Source organism: Ursus maritimus, unplaced genomic scaffold, assembly GCF_017311325.1.
Source record: "Ursus maritimus isolate PB19 unplaced genomic scaffold, ASM1731132v1 scaffold_18, whole genome shotgun sequence".
Taxonomy (NCBI): domain Eukaryota; kingdom Metazoa; phylum Chordata; class Mammalia; order Carnivora; family Ursidae; genus Ursus; species Ursus maritimus.
The window spans coordinates 26297844-26320377 of NW_024424230.1; the positions used below are offsets into that span (position 1 = coordinate 26297844).

Below are 22534 nucleotides of genomic sequence, written 5' to 3' on the forward strand. Positions count from 1 at the left end.
GTTTTTAAATTTTAATTCCAGTACAGTTAGCATACAGTGTTATATTAGTTTCAGGTGTACAATATAGTGATTTAGCAGTTCTACACATTGCTCAGTGCTCATCATGAGAAGCATACTCTTTAATCCCCATAATCTGTTTCACCCATCCCTCCACCCCTCCCCTCTGGTGACCATCACTTTATTCTCTATAGTTTAGAGTCTGTTTCTTGGTTTGTCTCTCTTTTCCCCCTTTATTTGTTTTGTCTTAAATTCCACATATGAGTGAAATCATCTGGTATTTGTCTTTCTCTGACTTCACTTAGCATTATACTCACAGGCTCCATGCATGTGGTTGCAAATGGCAAGCTTTCTTTTTTTAATGGCTGAATAATATTCCATTGTATGTGCATACTACCTCTTCTTCATCCATTCATCTGTTTATGGACAGTTGGGCTATTTCTATAAATAGGCTATTGTAAACAATGCTGCAGTAAACACAGGGGTGCATGTATCTTTTTGAATTAGCGTTTTTGTGTTGAGTAAATACCTACTAGTGCGATTACTGGTTTGTAGGGTAGTTCTGTTGTTCATTTTTGAGGACCCTCCATACTGTCTTCCACAGCGGCTGCACCAGTTTGCACTCCCACCAACAGTGCACAAGGATTCCTTTTTCTCCACATCCTTGCCAACACTTGTTTGTGGTTTTGATTCTGCCATTCTGACAGGTGTGAGGTGATATCTTATTATAGTTTCGATTTGCATTTCCCTGATGATGAGTGATGTTGAGCATCTTTTATTTCTTGGCCATGTGTATGTCTTTTTTGGAGAAATGTCTGTTCATGTCTTCTGCCTAGTTTTTAACTGGATCTTTTTTTTTTTTAAGTGTTGAGTTATATATATTCTTTATATATTTTAGATACTAAGCCTTTATCAGATATGTCATTTGCAAATATCTTCCACTCAGTAAGTTGGTTATCTTTTAGTTTTGTTGATTGTTTCCTTCGCTGTGCAGAAGCTTTGTATTTTGATGTAGTCCCAGTAATTTATTTTTGCATGAATTTGTTTTTTAATCCCCAAACTTTGTTTTCCCTCTTTCCCATCCCCAGTATTTGAATGCATTTTGAATAGGAGGTTCGACGATGAATCAGTGCAAAGAGGTGCAACTTTATCGTTTATAAAAAGGAAAAAGATTCATAGTATGGCAAGATGTTAGTATCTTTCATTTTAATGGTGGAACCTGGGGTTTGGTTTTGTTTTGTTTTGTTTTGTTTGTACTTTTCTGAACTTGTGAAATATAATGTTTTTTAAAAGGTTAGTTTCCTCTTTGGATTGGTGACCTTAGAGTGAAGATTGTGTGATTTTCAGGATAAAATAAAAATATCGGATCTATGTAACGGAAATTAGATCTGTGTAACAGAAATTAGGCAAATGTGTATCTATCTTGCAGAAGATCTTTGATTCCCTGATAGAGAATTTAAAATTATTTTTCTCTCTTATGGTTCTAGGGCTATGCACCACCACCTAAAAATGGGATTGAACAGAAACGCCCTGGACGCCCTTTGAATATTACATCTTTAGTTAGGTTATCTTCAGCTGTGCCAAACCAGATTTCCATTTCTTGGGCATCAGAAATCGGAAAGGTAAAGATTTTTCTGGGTAGCATGAAAGTGATCTCACTAGGAGGTGATTTGTCTTTTCTTAGCTCAAGCTCCTAGCTCTAACTTGTTAGTTTTCTGATTGTAATTTTAAGAAGCAGGAATTTTCAGTTCAGGGGTGGAGATGTAGAGATTCTTAGAGTTAAAAAGCTCAAGATTTCCTGAGTGTCATCTCTTCGTTTTCTTGGAAAAGAAGTGAGTGTATTTACGGTATTTCTTAAGGAAATGGCTTCATCACAGTTATATTTATGTATATGTTTAAGTAGTGTTTGAAGAAACTGGAAACTTTGGGTAGTGTTATACATTTATGAAGAGGGACAAAGTTTTATCAGGCTTTGAGGAAATGGTTAAATGTAGTTGGAAATAATCTGTTCCAGCCTTTACATGAACAGCTGTTACTTCAGATAATGTGGGGAATCTCATATGAAGATATTTACTTAGAATTACAGTATTTTCCCAATACCTTTAGGTTGATGAACCTGGCTTTCTACTAATTCTTAGTCTCAAATGTGTTATGTCAATTATGGGATACTGACTAATACAACATGGGATTTCTGTTTTAGAACTATTTGTTTATATATAGAAACAATAGAATGTCAAAAGAGATTTCAGTTAATTTCTGAACATCTTGCTATTTCATGGGGATAAACAGGGTAATATTCCTATTTTATGGACAGAGAAATTGAGTCATATGTTTGTAGCAGGAATTTTTTGGTTGTAACACCAAGGCAGTTGCAGAGCTGGACATAAAGAATATCTTTGTATTCGTATTTGCACTATAAAAATATTACTGTCTCTCTAATGATTGTTTTCTCGAGCTCTCAGTTTTGAATTTTTACCGTAACTTGTCTGTATTATCACAGGGCGCTGATTCCTAGTATTTTTCATTTGCACAAACTGAATGTACAGTGTAGTGAAGCGCTGGATAAGTCAGAAAAACTTGACTTAGTCCCAAATTGGCCACTGTGATTTTAGCAAAGTTGCTTAATTTCCTGAGGCCTACTTAAAGATAAGTAAAATCTTGGGAGTGGGTATTGTCTGCAAATGCAAGGGACATTGTTAAATGAACAGGTATTAATACTTTAAAGCTTATGGGAGGAATTTGAATAGAAGAATGTATCTTTTTGAAGTAACTATTAACTTAAAGATTTTTGAGTAAATGATTGTAGACGTTGAAGACCTGGCAGGTTTTTTTGCTGTGTAATGGGAATAATATTCTTTCCTTGTAATTAAAATGATTAATTGACTTAAAATTTGCATATTATATTGAGTATTCAGTTACTTAAAAAGACTGTTGCAGGACATTAAAAATGATATTTAAAATATTTGGCTTGGTAACTGTTAAAAGTATTTTGTTTATTGTAGGATCAATTGAATGAATATATGTAGTGAAATAATAAGATAGATTTTTAGCAAGTAGGTAAAATTCTATTTCATCTCTTCATAGCTCTATAAGTAGCTAACGAAGGTTCCTTTGTGCCAGATCTAAGAGGTATGGGATTGGATGCTGTTTTCTGGCCTTGTCTTTTTGATTTTTATCATTTCTTCATGTGTCTTAAATACAATAGTAGTTGTCCCTTCCTTAATAAAATGTGCATTTGGAAACAAGAGTTAATTTATCAAAGTTTTTCTCAGAAGAAAGCCAATATTGGGTTCATTTGAAGATTTGCTCAAGGCCATGTATGATGTGGTCTCTTCTGCCAGAATTAGAACTTTGAAACTCTGGATTCGAAATGTTAATTCAGACCACTGGTGTTTGGACATTGTTTCTGCAGTGGAACCCATTCTTCAGTGAAAATATTGCGACAGTCCTATTACATGGAAACAGAACAATTTCAGTTAGAAGTGGGCATGGGAGGGTACATTCTCATTCATACCATGATGGCCCTAGTATAATCAGTTTTGCTAAATTAGAAACACAGTTTGAAAACTACTGATCTAAGATATGTTATCTTTCACATGGATGTTTTAAAGTGATAAGTGATTGAGAAATACTTTTAATATGATTGAGTTTTATCTTCCCTGTAATAGCTGAGTTGATTTTGTTCCCTTCCCCGTTCTTGACCTTCCTGTGAAAGTTATTTTGAATGTTATTTTTAGAAACCAGAGTTTCTTAGAAAAGTATTTTATGTAAATAGACTATTATCTCTCATCTTTAATACAGATTATCTTTCTTTGTAGAATTACTCCATGTCTGTATATCTTGTACGACAGCTCACATCAGCCATGTTATTACAGAGATTAAAAATGAAAGGTATTAGAAACCCTGATCATTCCAGAGCACTAAGTAAGTAATGTTTGTAAGACTGAGCATATGAGATGCTTTATTGGGAGAAAAAAAAAAAAAAAACCAACGCAACCCTCAAATATACATCAATACAGGAATAATTTGGGAAGAATTATTAAAAAACCTAAAGTGAATTTTGAGTTAAAAATACCCTAAGAACCCTATAAGTTGAAAAACGTTTCTCAGAAATCACTCCCAAGGATCAGTTTTAAATCCCAGCTAGTCTGATTTTTGGCTTTTTCATGAGAACTTACTTGGGTAAATGTCAGGTTGATGGTAATTTTGATGCATACGTTGACTTGAGAATAGGAGTGCTAGTCTTCAGAACCTCCAGTGTGTAATAGAATGTATATTTTAAAAAATTTGAAATGAAGAAGCTCTTTTTGTAAAAAGTAGTGTTGATATCTATCAACAATATTTGCCTTCTCAGAAGTTTTATTTTGTACTTTGCTTTCACAATGTATAATAATAGAGAAAAAAGTCTAAGTCAAACTGGAAATAATTCAGTAAATTCATTTAATTGAACAAGACATTTTTCTGGGAAAGAGAATATTTTTTCCCCAGTTACCTCCCACACTGAATGAAGCGGAAAGGAGAAAAGGGTCTACAGATTGAAAGGGGGGCCAAGGAGGGCTGTTGAAATGGTGTTGCTTTTCTTGTACTTAAACCATTCTCATCTCCTTAAACAGCACAGTAGGGGTCTTCCTCCTTAGAGCTGGAAGCCAAGGAAGCGCTTCCCTCCGTTTTCGTGCCCTGCTGCAGTTCCACTGTCTCCCCTCTCCTTGCGTTTTTTCTATAATGGCGTTGGGTATTAGGCACTTAGAAGCATGCATACATTTGTGAGCTTGTTTGTAGAGACTGCAACTTGTATACATTACCTGGTAAATCAAATTGCAGAGACATTAGCACATCTATTGTAGTTCTCAGTTGTCAAAGGTAGTATAAGAATGTTTGACCTTTTTGGTTTACAAATTTAATAGTTGTTGGAAGCAGCCAGTACCCCCTAGTAAAAAGTCCTGAGTGTGAGGATGGCACTGAAGCTCCAAGTACAGCTCCCTTCCAAGTTCCTTTCCCAAGTGTTGTATTGTTCTTCAGTCTTACACAGCTTGCTGTTTTGAAACTCTTCCTTACCTGCGATTTCACTTCTAAAAAGAAATTTTAAAAATTCAAGTAAACATGTGATCTAGACTTTGCAAATTTGTAATTCTTTAATACTGGAAGTATGATTGTGTTTTCAGTACATTATTACTTAACATTTTGGGGGTTTTTTGTGTTCTTTTTGTAGTTTCTTGACCTACTCAAAGTGTTTGGGAAACTTTAAAAAAGATGGTATATATTTCTATAATTCTGTTCAGAATATCACAGTTAATTAAAAAGTTTTTAAAATTCTTTTTCTTTCTTTTTAAAGTTAAAGAAAAACTTACTGCAGATCCTGATAGTGAAATTGCTACAACTAGCCTTCGGGTATCCTTGATGTGCCCTGTAAGTAAAGCAACAAAACATCCCGGGGTGTTTCACTTTTTATAAATTACTAATTTTCCTATATAAGTAAGTGTGGGAGTGAATGATACATTATGATAGAATTCTGAACTTTTCTCACTTTCCCATTCAAAAATTTTAATGATTAAACATAATTCTAAAGAATGCAAATGTTCTTCAAACAATGACTAAGCAAGGAGAGACCTAAAAGGATATTGTATGGAAGAGGGAAGAGAGCTTTAGGTTCAGAATAATCTGTCACAGCTTTTTGCTATAGATGATCCACAGCTAATAGTAAACACACAGGGAGAATAGAGCGTTGGCTCCTTTGGTCAGAATATAAATAGTATTGAAAAAATAGCAATAAAATTACTATCACCTAATAAGTGCTAATTGATGGTTCTGGTTTAATGGTTACAATGCTTGAGATGTCTTAATGTGTTTGTAATGTACTTCTAAGTTGCATAATAATTTTTATGTCTCTTTACATAGAGACTATGGGCTGGAAATAAACTCTCAGATCCTCCTGTGTGCTTGTTCCTGAGCTAATTTTGGGAGAAAATACTGAGGACTTGATAAGAAGTTGTCAGAAAGTTAATATCCTACTTTGAGAGATAAAACTAACTCACATGAGAAAGTGAAGACATATATACCACATGTAACCTTGCTAAGAGTACCAAAGAGATGGGAGAGGTCAGGAATAATGGATGAAGCCTTCTTTAAAATCAGTGCTGGTGGAGGGGACCCTTTCCAAATGCGAGGAACTTTATGAGAAAGTCACAGAACCAGGAATGTAGTTTTGGGGGCACCTCATGACCAGCCACCATTGTGAGAAATGTACAGTATTTAAATGGAGAGAGAATTGTGTCAGAGAGAGGGAGAGAGAAAGGAATAATTTGTTGAGTTCCAGTGATGTGCTCCTTAATTTAACTGTCCTAGCAAACCCGTGTGGAAGAGTTGTTCCCATTTTGCGAATGAGGAAATTGAGGCTAAAAGTGGTTGGCTAACCCACATCACACAGTTAGTAGTAGAACAAGGATAAAAATTTTCGTCTTCTGACATTATTCCAGTTACCTTAACAATATCCCATAATACCAAATTGGGCTAAAATATAAATATCCTAGTTATAAGTCCATCTCTCTGTTACCCTGGAAAGTGATGTTTGCAGATCTCTTTCTTTCTGAATTTATTTATTATCATTAACTTGAACTAACTTAGCTTTATTGAAAAGGAATAGAAGTGCATGAAATTGGGATTGCTTAGAAATGGGAACCTGTGGTTGTCAGACCCAGAGAGAAGGTCTGCAGTCCCAGCATGGTGGGGGTGGGGGGGGGCATTAATGCCCTGAAGTGGTGGCAGAAGCCCTAGAGGGCTTGTGTTTGGACCCAGACCTCCTCTTCTACCTCCATGCTGTGTGCAAACCTTGAGGCATGAATTCTTTTGAGTGTCTTCACATTACCCTTTTCCTCCCTCTCGTGTTAAAATTGCTATTATATTGAAACACAGGAAATTGCCATTTTGTTGCTCAAAAACAGCTGAATATTGACAGTTTTCTTACAGTTTAACCCTGTTAATGTTAATTGCGGGCTATATTCTAGGCATAGTCACTATATGGGAAGGGAACTCATGTTACCTTTATGTTTTAGTAGCAGACTATTCTGTCAGGAGGAAAGTGCTTCTGTATAGCTTACCTGAGGAGTTCTAGTGGCTGCATGATTCCATTTTCTGTCTTGTTTTCATGGCACTTGTTTTTTTAAACTTTTTTCCTTTTTTTCTTCAAACACTATGCTATTCTGTATGAGAACAACAGAATGGATTCTCAGATTTTCAAAATAGTGAAAGTGGTATATCAGAGTGGTTAGGGTTCCTTCCAAATAAGGATAGGGAACAGTTCCTTTTCACTAAGTCTGTTTTGCAGACTGTCTTTTGAGCTTTTTGAAAAAAATCATACCTGATTTTCTCAGCACTTTCTAAAAAAAAGAGTAAGTGGTACTTACTGTGGTAAGGTTGTGGTAGTGTTAACATGAAGTTGAAGCTAACTATAGTATATGATACATGTTAATTAGAGCACCAGACAGGTGTTTTGATCAGATTTAACTGGTGGATGACAGAAGTTAGATGGTGAAAGGAGTTTTTGAGGAAGAGATAATACCAGTATTGGTTGAAGAGAGCAGAAAGGAGTGCAGCCTGCTGGCTGTGGAAGTAACACTGGATCTGGTACAGTGACAGGAAATAAGCACAGAGTGGGTCGGAAGCATTTGGAAGGATAAGAGGTGAACCCTGGGATCAGGTGGCAGAAATGAGAGAAAATGATGGCTTTAAGGTAGTGGAAGAAGTGTTTGTTCTATTTCACAGTATGTTTGTAAAATGATTCAGAGTAGACATGAGGCTGGGTAGTGGGGAGCACAGTCCAAAGCCTCTATCCTTGGGACCTTTGGAAGGCAGTTTTACAGTCGTTCTTGAAGGAGGGATCTGACTACGTGTGCATTATTATATTTCTGAATACAGTGTCTGAGTTTTACACAGGGGTTCTATATTAGTGATATCAGCTAGTGATTTTACGTCTGTCCTGCAGAGGTGGGCAGAGTGGCTGGGGGTTAGAAAAGGGAGCTAGGTTTGATTTTTATCTCTTAAGATGCTGACTCATACATAGTTTGGAACCACTGATTGGGGCCATTTTTACTATATACATTCTTTCTTAATTTACGTAGATACTAATTAGGCTACAGTAAAGTGAAAATCAGTTTAGGTACTCTTTGTATAACATTTCACTCTGATGTTTATAGCAACATTATCTACAATAGCCAAATTATGGAAGCAACCCAGTGTCCATTGACTGATGAATAGACACACACACACACACACACACACACATATACACAGGGGAATATTACTCAGCCATAAAAAAGGATGAAATCTTCCCATTTGTAATGACGTGGATAGAGCATGAGAGTATTATGCTAAGTAAAATCAGTCAGAGAAAGACAAATACTGTATGATTTAAATCATATATGAAATTTAAGAAACAAAACGAATGAGCAAGGGGACAAAAATGGACAGGCAAACCAAGAACAGACTCTTAACTATAGAAAACAAACTGCTGGTCACCAGAGGGGAAGGGGGTGAGGGGATGGGTGACAGGGATTAAGGGGGACACTTGTGATGAGCACTAAGTAATGTGTGGAAGTGTTGAATCACTATATCATACACCTGAAACTAATATTACACTGTATGTTAAATGGAATTTAAGTGAAAACTTAAACATTTTACTAATCAAAAAAGATGTTGCATTGGTTAGGCACCCTTCCTTCCTTCCTTCCTTCCTTCCTTCCTTCCATCCATCCATCCATCCATCCATCCATCATCCATCATCTGACTAAATAGAATTTAACACATACAAAACTTTTATTAACATGCCATTATCAGTATTAGGAAATTGATCAGATTTGGCCAGTTGGTAATAAATGCTTTTTTTTAACTTGGGAAATACTCATTAACTCTTGTGAGACACTAGGATTAAATCAGCAATTCCATAGTTGTGAATGTTTTCAGTTTTGTATGTCGTGGAAATTCTAAGGCAGTGACAGGAGAGATGAAAGTGACACCGAAGAAGAAAAAAACCAAGTTCTCCAAGCGTGGCTCAGGGTTAATTGGAGGCCCCTGAGACTCTTGGAAGAGGTTCACAAAGTCAAAGCTGTTTTTAAAATAATACTAGGATGCAGTTTGTCCCTTTTCTGCTCTCATTCTCTCATGAGTAGGCAGTGGTGTTTAATAGGGTTGCCTGGCTATTGGTGATATCAGTGCTCCGAGGGTTGATGTAGGGTGTAATTGTGTATTCTTGTGTTTTAAAAATGTCTGTTTTAATTTCTACTACAATAAATATTGGTAAATATAACCTATATACATAAAAACTCCTTGAGATTCTCAATTTTTAAGAGTGTGAAGGGATTCTGAAGCCAAAAGTATGAGAACTAGTTGCCCCCAACCCCCCAAAAAACCATAGTAGGCCGAGTTAGAGCATTATTTAAAAGAAACAAATTATGGAAATTAACAGATAGTACCTACTTTATTATAAAATTATTCAAATAGAACAAACATTAAAATTTTAAGTTGATATGGTTTATTAGTCAGAAGTAGTATTACTAATAGTATGAAATACATCTTTCTAGATTGAGCTTCATGTTCATAATCGTGTGTGTTTATTGGAAAAAATTGTGCTACATATACTTTTTTGTGGTTTAATTAACAGTATATCTTAACTATTAATATCTGTAGATATATCTTATTGTAATCACTAAAGGTATTTTGTTGATTGGGTGTGGTGTAAATTTACTTGGTCAGCCTTTTTTAGTGATTATTTAGGTTGTTTCCAAATAAAAAGCAATGATGAAAAATTCCTAAGTAAAAAGAAGCCAGTATTTTAGAAGAATAATACATGATAACAAAAGGATACCTCTTAGGAATGCAAGTATGGTTTGATTTTAGAAAACCTGTAAAAAATTTTTATATTAATAATTGAAAGGGGAGTGGGAAACCCCTGTGATCATTACATTAGGATGCTGAATAGGTGTTTGGTCAACATCCATTCCTAATAGAACAAAAACTCTTAGCAAAACAGGAAAAGGTAGATAATTGAAACCAAAAACTAGCACCATGTGTGATCTTGTAAAACTAGGAGGATTCTCATGGACGGAAACAAACATTTGTGTTTGTGTTAGAGCTCCACCAGCTGGGTCTCCGTGAGTGTGGTGTTTGTAGCCTCACGGCATCTCAGCATCTTCATTTCAAAAGCAGAAATACAGACACCAGTCTTTCTGCAGTCAGAGGGCTGTTAGGAGAATTCTGTGAAATGTATGTAAAAATCCTTAGCACCCAGTTAGATTCCACATGACTTAGGGAATAATTTTTTATTAAAGGAAAGGAAAATACAGAAGCAAATATCGTAAGAAGAGAAATTGCCTCAGTTCTGTTCTTCTTTCTTAAATCATGAGTTCTGTTGTGCTATGTACTTGCACGAATCACTGTTAACTTCTAAGATGCCTTTTAGAATTCTAGTTAAACGCTCAGATGGAGTCAGTATAGCACAGGGATAAGAGTATGGACTCTGGAGCCAGAGCTGCTGGGTTCAGAAATTGGCTCTGCTGCTTTCTGACTTTGTAATGGTAGTTATCACTTAGCTTCATTGTGCCACAGTGTTCTCAGAGTGGGGGTCGGGGGATGATAATCTAGGTCAATCATATAGTGCAGTTGTTAGGTTTAAATATAAAGTGTCACTTTATACTATAAAGTCGTCAACATTGTGCCTTCCATGTAAATAGAACTATACAAACAATAGTTATTGCTATGGTGACGACTGGCCAAATTATTATTTTTTAATTACGAAATAACCAAATGTTCATTTTAGGAGAAAGAAATTATAAACCAAAAGGGGAGAAATAAACCCCAAACAGAGGCATTTTAAAAATCCTACCCCTCTGGCAAAGTTAACAATGTAATTTTGCTGTGAAGTTTTCTAGACTTTATAGTGCCTGTGAAGAAGTCATTCCTTCTTCCCTTTCTTTCCCTTTGCCATTTTTCTAGTTTTTCTTTATTCTGTCATCTGGTCAAGAAATACTGAGCGCATGCTGCATTCTAGGTACTGTGCTGTGACACCTGGATTGCAGTGGTGAACAGTGTGATGTGGACCTTGTCCTTGTGGAGCTTAGAGTCTAGTGGAAGAAACAGATTTTCTATCAGAGTAACACAGAGCTGGTTATAAACTGAGATATTTTCTGTAAGGATATAGGGAGGGCTGTTGAAAGGTTATACAGAAAGACTCCATCTAATCTGGGTGTGTGTCCTGATGTTGGTATACCTCTACCAATTGGAATAAGAATTGAACAGAGCACTATAGTTATATAAAAGTATATTGGAATAGCAGCACAAGTGATTATACACAAGTAAAAGATTTTCATAGGTGAAAAATATATTTGCAGTTCATATCATATACGTGAGGCTGACTTAATGTAGAGCTTCTGTAGATAGATAACTAAAGACTAATAACCAAACGGAAAATGAGAAAAGGTTATGAATAGACGGTTCTTAGAAGCACAGATGGCTCTTAGAAGTAAAAAAGAAGCTCAACTTAAAATAAATGTAGTTCACAACTATAATGGGATATTTTTCACCTATCAGGTTGGCAGAGATCAGAGTGAATTATAGCACTGTGTTGTCAGGGTTGAGGGGAACCAAGCACATTGATATATATATCTATATAGATATATATATAGATATATAGATATATAGATATCTAGTCAGAAGTAGTATTACTAATAGTATGAAATACATCTTTCTAGATTGAACTTCATGTTCATAATCGTGTGTGTTTATATATATATATATATATAAATCGGCAGGTATTCTGTGGAAGATATTTTGTCAGTGTGACAGAAGTCACAAATGCACTTTCCCTTTGACCCAAAAATGTTACTTCTAGGAGTTTATCCTATAGATATTTATTGCAGCATTATTTGTATAACAGATTGGAAGCAATTTAAATGTCCATCGCTAGGGCAGGGTGCTAGTTAAATAAATAATGATTCTTTGTATCATATACTTCATATCAGTTACGATACCTTCATGTCATGGAAGCCTTTTGTGTACTGATATATATGAAACAGTCACTAAGTTATATTATGTGACGGTTGGTACAGGATTGTGTGTATTGCATGCCACATTTCTGGGAAATTTTTTAAAATACATAATTGGTTATGCATAGAGTATCAATGAAAGTACATGCAAGAGATGGGTGACAGTGATTCCCTCTAAATAGGGGAACCGGTGAGAAAGAGACATTTTTTCCTACCTGCGAATTTTCATATTAATTATTTTTAAAAAGTGAAATGGGCTTTTATTTTATCTATTTATTTTTTAAGATTTTATTTATTTATTTGACAGAGACAGCCAGCGAGAGAGGGAACACAAGCAGGGGGAGTGGGAGAGGAAGAAGCAGACTCCCAGCGGAGGAGCCTGATGTGGGGCTCGATCCCAGAACGCTGGGATCACGCCCTGAGCTGAAGGCAGACGCTTACCGACTGTGCTACCGAGGCGCCCCTGAAATGGGCTTTTAAAAGTCATAGGGCAGTCAGTGAATACAAAGAAAATAATAGTGATCTTGACGGAAATAACTTCTGGTTTGAATGTTTTTTCGTTTTGCTCTTCTTGTAAGATTTTTTCAGACTTTTATAAGTGATTCTTCTCCTTTCTGAAAGGTTTCCCCTGTTGTCTTTCCTGTCCTGTAGTTAGGGAAAATGAGGTTGACAATCCCATGCCGTGCAGTGACTTGTACACATCTACAGTGTTTTGACGCTGCGCTTTATCTGCAAATGAATGAGAAGAAGCCCACCTGGATCTGTCCTGTGTGTGACAAAAAAGCTGCCTATGAAAGTCTAATTTTAGATGGGTAAGTATACCCCAACATAAGTGTTAGCTTATGTAAACATTCAGTACAGCCTCATATAAATTTTAGCCTAGCATCATGTTACCCTTTTTATTTATTTTTGGGTTTGTGTACTGTTGAGCTTGTTAAACTCACAAGGGATATTGGTCTGTTGTTTCCTTGTAATGTCTTTGTTTTTTTAGATTTTATTTACTTATTTATTTTAGAGAGCATGAGTGTGGGGTGGGGTGGCGTGAAGTGAGAGGGAGAGAGACTTTCTCAAGCAGACTCTGTGCTGAGCGTAGAGCTGGACACGGGGCTTAATCCCACAACCCATGAGATCATGACCTGAGCTGAAACCAAGAGTCAGAGGCTCATCCAACTGAGCCACCCAGGCGCCCCCTTTGTCTGCTTTTAATACCATAGTAATGCTGGCCTCATACAAATGAGTTGCGAAGTGGTATTTTATCTCCTCAAATAGTTGGTAGAATTCTCTAGTGAAGATGTTTGGGACTGGAATTTTCTCTGAGATAAAATTTTTAACTACAGATTCATTTTCTTTAATATATGTGGGTTTCCTCAGGTTATCTATTTATTTTTGACCCTTAGTGTGACTAGAAGTTTGTCAATTTTATTGATCTTATAGTCCCAGCTTTTTGTTTTCTTTGATTTTTCTCTTTTTTCTATTTCATTTGTTTCTTTCAAGTACTGCTTTAGCTATATTTTTTATTATATTTTCATTTTCATTCACTTCAAAATACTTTTTTTCTTTGATTTTTCTCTTTTTTCTATTTCATTTGTTTCTTTCAAGTACTGCTTTAGCTATATTTTTTATTATATTTTCATTTTCATTCACTTCAAAATACTTTCTAATTTATATTTTTATGTTTTGTTTTGGTTTTTTTTGGTCTCATTGGTTGTTTAGTTTCCAAATATTTGGGCATTTTCCACAAATTTTTTTTGAAGATGATTTCAAATTTCATTATGGGCATAGAACATAATTTGTACACAGAGTTAATTTAAATTTATTGAGACTTTTTTTATGTCCCTAATGCTCTTTTCCCCCCACCCCATAATCCTTTTTTCTTGATAATAAGCTTATAAATTATTTTTTGTATAATAACCTTTGTATTTGGTTATGTTTGATTTATATGTTGTGTTGGAGGTGGTTCTTCACTGCCAGTCCCAGTTAGGAGGCTCCAGGTGTCTTTCTGTGTAGTCACTGATTTCTTAGATGATACTTAGCTACTTAGATGATACAGTAAGTCACTTATGTTGCTCATTAAAGATCTAAAACCTAGGAGTAAGGGGATGTAATAGTTGTTGTAAAGTGTGAAATATTGAAACACCAAAAAGATAGCATTACTTTTGTCTCCAAGTCAGTGTACATGTTACTTTGTTAGTTGCCCTTTGAACAAAGCTGTTGATTACATTTATGTACTTCTTAATTGGTTTATAGGCTTTTTATGGAAATTCTCAATGACTGTTCTGATGTGGATGAGATCAAATTCCAAGAGGATGGCACTTGGTGTCCAATGAGACCGAAGAAAGAAGCTATGAAAGTGTCCAGCCAGCCGTGTACAAAAATAGAAAGTATGTGCAGAATGGCCACAGAGAGCAAAGCAATGAGACTCCTGCAGCATTGTCTTTATTGTTAACTTTGGCCACTAGAACTACGTTCGCAGTTCAGTTTGCGAACTTTACCTTTTGATCATCTGTTACATATGTAATTTCCCCCAAATGATTTTTAGTCTTTCCTTAAGAAATGTGCTAAAGTTTATACCATCTTATAATTAGCTTTTTCATAGTATATTTTTATATGTAAAGTAAATGAAGCAGTCATCTAAAATTATTTTAATATATGGTGTTTGTTACAAAATGAAAAGTTATAAATGACATTTTTACGGACAGTTTTTCAGGATCGTTTTTAGAGTATCTTTTGGGGGAACTGCAAGTGGAGGTGTTTAGAGAGGCCACAGAATCTGTCAGTGGAGGATGGGGTGTTCATCGATTAGTTGCTACAAAAGTGAGCAGATTATTTCTGTTTCTTTGTGGAAAGGAATTTGACCATTGCCTTGGTTACCTAGGGTGTATACTCAGCCTTCAACTCCCTATACCCATCCACACTGAGTGGGGAAACTAAGGGCAATTACAGTAATTGAAACCTGTAGGTGAACCTAAAGTTTTCTTTTTATCTGACATAATTCACTCACTGCATTTAAGTTTATGCTGACTATATTTGACAGTCTAACAATGTAATGAATAATGGGTACTCAGAGTAAAAATAAAAGATCGATGTCAATATTAATCATTCTCCTGGGGCACTTGGCTGGCTCATTCGGTAGAGCTTGCAACTCTTGAACTGAAGATCGTAAGTTCAAGCCCCATATTGGGCCCACGTGGAACCTACTTGAAAAAAAATTCATTCTGCTGTGATTGTTACTGAACCCGTAGGTAGAATGATCAAGGTTTCCCTCATCTTCAAGAAGAATAGTGATTTAGTTGATTAGTTGCTGCTTTTCCATTATTAGCCGGCATTAGTTTTTTGTTAAACAGATTACGGGGCATAATGATTTCTATGAAATGGTGAGTTAACATATGGTATATGTGGCAGAAGGAGGACATAAGTGATTAATAGATTGTTGATAAGAAAAGCTTTAGGGGCTGCCTGGGTGGCAGTGTTGTTAAGCGTCTGCCTTTGGCTCAGGGCGTGATCCCAGCGTTCTGGGATCGAGCCCCACATCAGTCTCCTCTGCTATGAGCCTGCTTCTTCCTCTCCCACTCCCCCTGCCTGTGTTCCCTCTCTCGCTGTCTCTATCTCTGTCAAATAAATAATAAAAAATCTTAAAAAAAAAAAAAAAAGCTTTAAATGTCTGAATAACTTAAATGAGAAGTTTGGAGTTTTTTCAGCTCATCACGATTTAAATTTTTACCAAGTTCTGGCTTATGGTGAGGGACCTATACGTTCTCTGACATGAGTACCATTGCTTTGCTAGAATGGAAGTATCTGATTCTGACTTAACAGTGTCATACATCTGTGAGAATACACAGCCTGTGAAGCCATGCACTCTTAGCCTATGGCTGGAGATTGGACCCTAACCCTAGGCTGTCTATAAAATGACTGCTTACCTGGGGAGACAGCATGAGCCGCAGAATCTGAACAAATCCTTTGGCAGTACCAGGGACGTAAGAGCATGCTGTCCGAAGGAGGCTTTGACCCTCTGGCAAGGCATAGAGCTTACTCCTTCTCCCCAGGTAAACAGTCACTTTACAAACAGGTGTCTGGAGTTAAGGAGTTAGTGTTTATCCATTGGGCAGAGTATGTGGCTTTACTGGCTATATAGTCTCCTGGACTTGCTGCACAGTTAAGACTCTTATGGTTAGAGTTTATTTGTGTCCCACCTTTGATTTTTTTCTTTACTTCTCTTCCCTACATCAGGTTCAAGTGTCCTCAGTAAGCCTTGTTCAGTGACTGTAGCCAATGAGACAAGCAAGAAGAAAGTGGATGTTATTGACCTAACAATAGAAAGCTCTTCTGATGAAGAGGAAGACCCTCCTGCCAAAAGGAAATGCATCTTTATGTCAGAAACACAAAGCAGCCCAACCAAAGGGTTTGTTAATTTATAGTTCACTATTGCTTATTACACTTGGAACTAACTGTTCTTGGTACAGGTTTGTAAATGTCTTTTGAGAGTTGCATAACCTTAGAAGGCTATTTTCATTGGCGTTTGTTAAGTTGAAATATTTTCAAGAGAGCACCTGTTTAAAGGAGAGAAAATTTTGATGAAGAAATTATTACCATCTTTGGGAAGTGAGAGTTGAAGTCTTCTCGTGTCTAAGTATTTATTTCATATTTGATCCTTTTTTGTCATTTTCTGGAACCTAAATTTGGCATCGCAGACCAACATGAGTAAGCCTGGTGTAAAAATGGAGTGTGGCATTGGGAATCTGACAAGTGTGGATTCCAGTTTTGATACCGTTGCTTACTCGTTCTGGGATCTTGACTGAAATACTTGTGTGAGCCTCCTTTTTCTGCTCTGTAAAATGGGGTTAAATAATGCCTACCTCATAAGATGATCGTCTGGTTTCAATAAGATAGAGAGCTTAGGCTCAGTGTCAGGCATGCGGTAGTTTTTCAATAAAAATTGGTTGCCTTCCTATTTTCATCCTCTCCAGGGCAAACTGGGGGCAAGTAAATGCGTTCTAGCATGTATGTTTTATGACTCTTGTGGTAGAAGCTATAGCTGTTTTATGTAGTAAGTGATAGCTCTAAGTATCTAGCAACAGGTGCTTCTTAGAAATTTTGAAATCTCCAAGTTAGTAGCAGAGGGTTTTCCTGACATCCCATGAACAAACTGTGTTAGACTTGGGTGTGCCGGTCTTGTCCTTTGGGCCTCTCATTGCACTTATTTTTTCTAATGGCTTTATTGGGGTATAATTTATATGCCATAAAATTTTCCCATCTTAACTATTAAGTTGCCCAGTTCATTGATTTTAGTAAATTCAGAGAGTTGCCCAGTCATCATCACAATTCAGTTCTAGAATATTCCCAACACATCGTAAACTTCTCTCATGTTCACTTGTAGTTAATCCCCATTCACACCCCAAATCTAGGCAGCCGTTCATCTTCTTACCATCTCTGTGAATTTGTCAGTTCTAGACATTTTATATAAATTGAATTATACTCATTGTATTTTGGTTTAAGAAGTCTAGAAGTTGTAGCTACCCAGCTCATTCCATGAAATCAACTTAATTCCCAATATCCAAATGAGATTTACATATTAACAACCATACAGAATGAAGCTGGCTCACAATAGAAAGACCAGTGAAAATTCTGAATTCAGTCTTAGAAAATCATTTAATTATATTTTAAAATGGTATCCATTACCACAAAGTAGGGTTCATCCAGGAATTCTTTATTGTTAGGAAATACATTGATAAAATGGATCGTGTCATAAGGATGACTATATAGTCATCTTAATGGATTCTGGAAAGGTATTTAGTTCATTAATAGCCATTCCTGGTAGAAACTCTTTGAAATATCAGAATCCATTTAGTGGTTTGAAGGGTTTACCACCAAAGCTGATTTATTCTTAGGCTGCATTAATGAAAGAAGCATAGTGTCCAGGATATATACCCACACTACTTTTATTCTGTTCAATGCTAGATGATTTTTACTTAATATCATTTTAGTCAGTGTTGATTATGAGAGGATGGGAACAAGGTGGTAAATAGTGCATACTGTAGCATGGTGGATGGATGGGTCTAAGGACTGAAGCTGTTAAGCCAGGACAAGAGAATATATAATATGTAAATATGTGAATATCTTGTAGTTCTTAAAAGGGAATCATTGATTAAGTGGATTAAGTTTATTCTATGTTATAACATTTGGGAGATCTAAGTCCAGTGGAGGGAAGATAACATGGAAAGACTTTCCATTGGAGCTGAACACTAGGAAAGTTGATGTTTTGTGCTAAAATTTAATATTTTCTGTATTGAGGTAGAGTGGATGCCACCTGTCCTAGTGGGTGTCATGGAGACTCATGCTATGGTTATATCATCTCTGTAATCCCTTCCAACTCTTAATGCTTTTACGGTTTTGTTCTTGGTCATCCTTTTCATATTGTCTTGTGGCTCAGCATCTAGAATTTTCATGGTTTTCCTCTGCTGCGTAAGTTTATCGTGGGACTTCTTGGTTGATGATAGTAAGCGAATGAGAAAGAATAGAGAATGAGAAAACAGGACAACTTGCTTTCAGGTACATTCCAGAGAGCAGTTATTTTTTAAGAGGTATTGTTTTAGTAAAAATTGTTCTTTTCTTTTTTTCTAAGATTTATTTATTTATTTTAGGGGGAGAGAATGCATGCGAGTGGTGGAAGGGGCAGAGGGAGAGGGAGAGAGAATCCCAAGCAGACTCTTTGCTAAGCACAGAGCCTGACGTGAGGCTTGATCCCACAACCCTGAGATCATGACCTGAGCTGAAACCAAGAGTCAGACGCTCAACCGATTGAGCCACCCAGGCACCCTTAGAAATTGTTCTTAAAAACAATTTTACAGTTGTTTTATAATCAAGAGGTAGAATGCATTCCACCTAGATATAACTTCTGTTAACATTTTGATGGTAATCCTTTTAGCCTCTCTCCTTGAATACCTACTCTAGTCCTTAAATGTGGTGGTCATATAGTACCTGTCAGAAGAGACTGGCACCTTAATCTAAGACTGTTAGAAAAACCTCTGATATTTTTCTACATTTAAGATAATTTTAAATATTATGTCCCCACCCCATTCCCTGAACCATGGAATGATTACTTTGTCACTAATAAGGTATTCTAAAGACAGGCATAGAGAAGTATAGAGATAAGTATTTCTGTGGATTAAGACTCATTTGGAATTGGTAACAAAATTCAGTCTTTTTTATGTTTGTATGATAAAGTGGGAGCACACGGGATTTCAGATTTATGGATAAAAATTCAAGTTATTGAACTGTTAACTCATTTTCAGACATCTAAGTCTGGGCCAAGTATGATGAATTCAGTGATCCAGTACACGGTCTGGAATACTAATATTTGCTCTCTAGCAGTGTCCTAGCAGTTTACCTTTGTGCTGTGATGTTATGGATAAAGCTAGAAAAATTTAAAATATATATGTACACATGGATAATGCATACCTATGCCTGTGTGTGTATTTGCCAGTCCTGTGAGGAGGCAGTAACATGTTACAAACTTTAAATTTTTTTATTACTTTATAGTTAAACATTTTTATACCCATAATTCCATCAGAAATAGCCATTTACATTTCTCCATGGTCCCTGTTATTCTGTATTTATAAATACATCTATTTTTTGCATAGATGTTAGAATCATTTACCTTTCTGAATGTAGTCCTTGTGAACATTCTGATTAGAACCCAAATCTGCTACCAGTGCATAATTTGATAATGGTCACAACCGACTAATTTACCGATTCTATAAAAATGGAATTTGTATTAATGGTTGCAAAGTTCAGGTAATAGAAATTAATCTACACAAAATAATTTAGTCTTTTAGATGTTTGCTAGGGTTTTAGATGTTGACCTAATAATTTATACCTTCATTGGATTTTGACATTTCACATGTGAATTTTGTATTGGAGAAACAAGGAGTAATTACTTAAAGTTTCATGTTATGAGAACAGAACCTGTGCAATAATCAGATGTTACTATGGTGATAGACTGTGTCTTGGGACGCTGACTTGATGCTACAGGTGTAGGTAATGGAGCTGGGGAGGAGAGTGAGTTTTGTTGTTGTCTCCTATAAATCTGACTCAAGTTCAGAGGTCAATTCAGGATCAAGACAAAAGAAACTTTTCAGTGTGAGATATCAAAGGAAGAGAAGGCAGAGCAGGAGGAAGGTAGGCCCAGGCATGTGCACATGTGTGATGTGTGTGTGTATCTTCAAAAGCTTGTCTCTCACATTTAAAATAATACGATTAAGATATTAGTACTACGAGACAGCCAGAATAATCAGAGCCACTTTAACCCCCTCCTCAGCATGAGAATACCAGTCCCTCTCCTTCTTAGCCCCTGTCCCTCCCCCAATTACAGATACACATTCCTGTGTGGGAGGTAGGATCGTGTGTAATTTGAAAATACTTTTGGTGATTACCTGTTGTACTTTCATCCCTGTAGAGGACCACTGTTTTCAAACCTCTAAGAAAAGATGTGCTTTAATACAACATAACTTATTTGATTTCATCCCCAGTTCATTCTTTCCTCCTCCACAGAGTCAGTCTGTTCTAGTATTGCTTACCTCCTGCTTGTGGTTTTAGGTCTCCAAGTAACATCGGAGGCCAAGAAGCCTTCTGATTCTAAGCCAGGCAGGTTGCTCTTTGGATGATGACTTCCATCTTCAACTACCTCTGGAAAATGTGTTTGAAATACCAGGCTTCTGTTAATTTTCTCAAGCATGTTATGTTTCCTATAGATCCATTTTTAAGACTTCTGAACTCTGACCTGTGTTACTTATTCACTATGCTGAGAATAACCTAGTTGCCAAAACAGCTATATATGTACTCTCAAGATGACTTCATTTTCCAGTGACGTCTGTATTTTTGACAAAGAATATAGAGTAAGAGCTGCACAGGATCCTCATGTCATCATGCAAACTAGTTTTAGAATGACTCCAGTGTCTAAATAGGTTGTGATTATTTCAGTGGTTTGAGATTTAAATTGAGATCATGAAATAGTTTTGTCAGTTGTTTAGAGTATGAAAAGTGTCCTGCAACTATGTAAGCAGTTCTTATCACTAGTATGTAATAATCGGAGCAGTAAGCGGAAGTGTTTCAACCAAAGGAAAGGGCATCTGGAGGTCCTAGTGGTCATCTCAGTCTAGCTTGGTGACCATGGTGCTCAGTTGCTGTTGGGTTTACTTTCTTCATTTTTGTAATGATCCCTTCCCACTACATAATTCTGTGCCTCTCTCATTAAGCTTACAGTAGTTCACCGGCAGTGCTTTGGGATGCTAACATTAATGTCCCTGTGCCTCTCCTGTCCCCTCTCCTTTTTTTTATTTAATAAATTTTATTTTACAAAGTGCACAGTTGCTGGGACCTGTTTATGCATCTTTACTAGCAGTAGGGGTATCTCCACTTTTGGTATTTCTGGCGTAAATCACTTGAACGCCGTGTTTTGAAAACAGCTTAAGGAGTCCTTTACTACGGAGTTCCTGAAGGGGGCTGCCCTGGCCAGGGAATTGTGAATCTTCAGTTTCTCAGAGACAACAACTGAGGTTACTAGCTTATAGATGGGAACTTCCATACAGAGTTTGTCATATGGGGCCCTTGTCAAACAAGACCAGGTTATTATTGATCTTAGGTTCCAAACTCTGCCTTTGGACTGTTCCTATTTGGTTTTGGCCCCAGATTTGTTCACTGGGTCTTTATCTTTCTTGGCTGACTTTCCTGCATCTGTTTTCTTCTTGTCGTCCTTGGGTGACATCATGAAGCTCGGAGAGCAGCTGTTACCCCTGCAGCCTCGCTAAGATGATGGACAAAAAAGATGGCCGCCAGCAGCCATAGAGTCCCTAACATTACTTAGTTTCTTGTGTACATTCAAGATGTTTTTCTTGTGAGGTTCTAATTGTTGAGCTTGGGCAACTAAGAGAAAATGAAGGTTAAATAGATAGAATGCCAAGTCATCTCTCTTTATTCCTGACATTTAAAAAAAGATGATTAATTATACTGCTTCTTGAAATTATAAAGCTGATTTTATATATATATATTATATATATATAATATATATATATATATGGTGTGTGTGTGTATATGTGTGTGTGTGTATATATATATGAATAAAACTAATTATAGTGTATTTTTTAAGTGTGTTTAATTTTTATTCTTAGCATGATTAGTTAATTTCATAGTCTATAAACCATTTTAGAGTAGATGGTATCATAGTAACTTAACATTTTTATTTTCGGATATTTTGTCTTAGATCTTGAGAAATCATCTTATTCTAATTTCTGACTGCTGCCTATTGTCATCAGGTTGGCTGGCTTTAGGATTGGCTATCTTTGCTCAGGTGATTCTCAGATAAGATTGCTGATAATTAACACAGTTTGGGTTAGAATGAAAGAGCTTCTGGTTTAGCTATAGTAAGTAGCTTCACTTATAAAGGTGCCATGATTTATGTCAAATCTTTGGAGTCCTCTTTTATTTCTAAATGTCTTTATAGATAAAATTAC

The 22534-nt window shown here is 36.3% G+C and overlaps 1 protein-coding gene and 1 pseudogene across 6 annotated transcripts in view; one reads left to right on the plus strand and one right to left on the minus strand.

Moving 5' to 3' along the window:
• PIAS2 (protein inhibitor of activated STAT 2) overlaps window positions 1-22534 on the plus strand; it is an 88707-nt gene that overhangs the window by 50596 nt on the left and 15577 nt on the right. For all 6 annotated transcript variants that reach the window (XM_040632543.1, XM_040632545.1, XM_040632544.1 and 3 more), the window contains exons 6-11: window positions 1485-1619; window positions 3816-3921; window positions 5330-5403; window positions 12681-12841; window positions 14277-14410; window positions 16257-16428. In XM_040632543.1, coding sequence (XP_040488477.1) covers window positions 1485-1619; window positions 3816-3921; window positions 5330-5403; window positions 12681-12841; window positions 14277-14410; window positions 16257-16428 — 782 coding nt within the window. The remainder of the gene's footprint in view (window positions 1-1484; window positions 1620-3815; window positions 3922-5329; window positions 5404-12680; window positions 12842-14276; window positions 14411-16256; window positions 16429-22534) is intronic.
• On the minus strand, window positions 18815-22067 carry LOC103663824 (annotated as a pseudogene).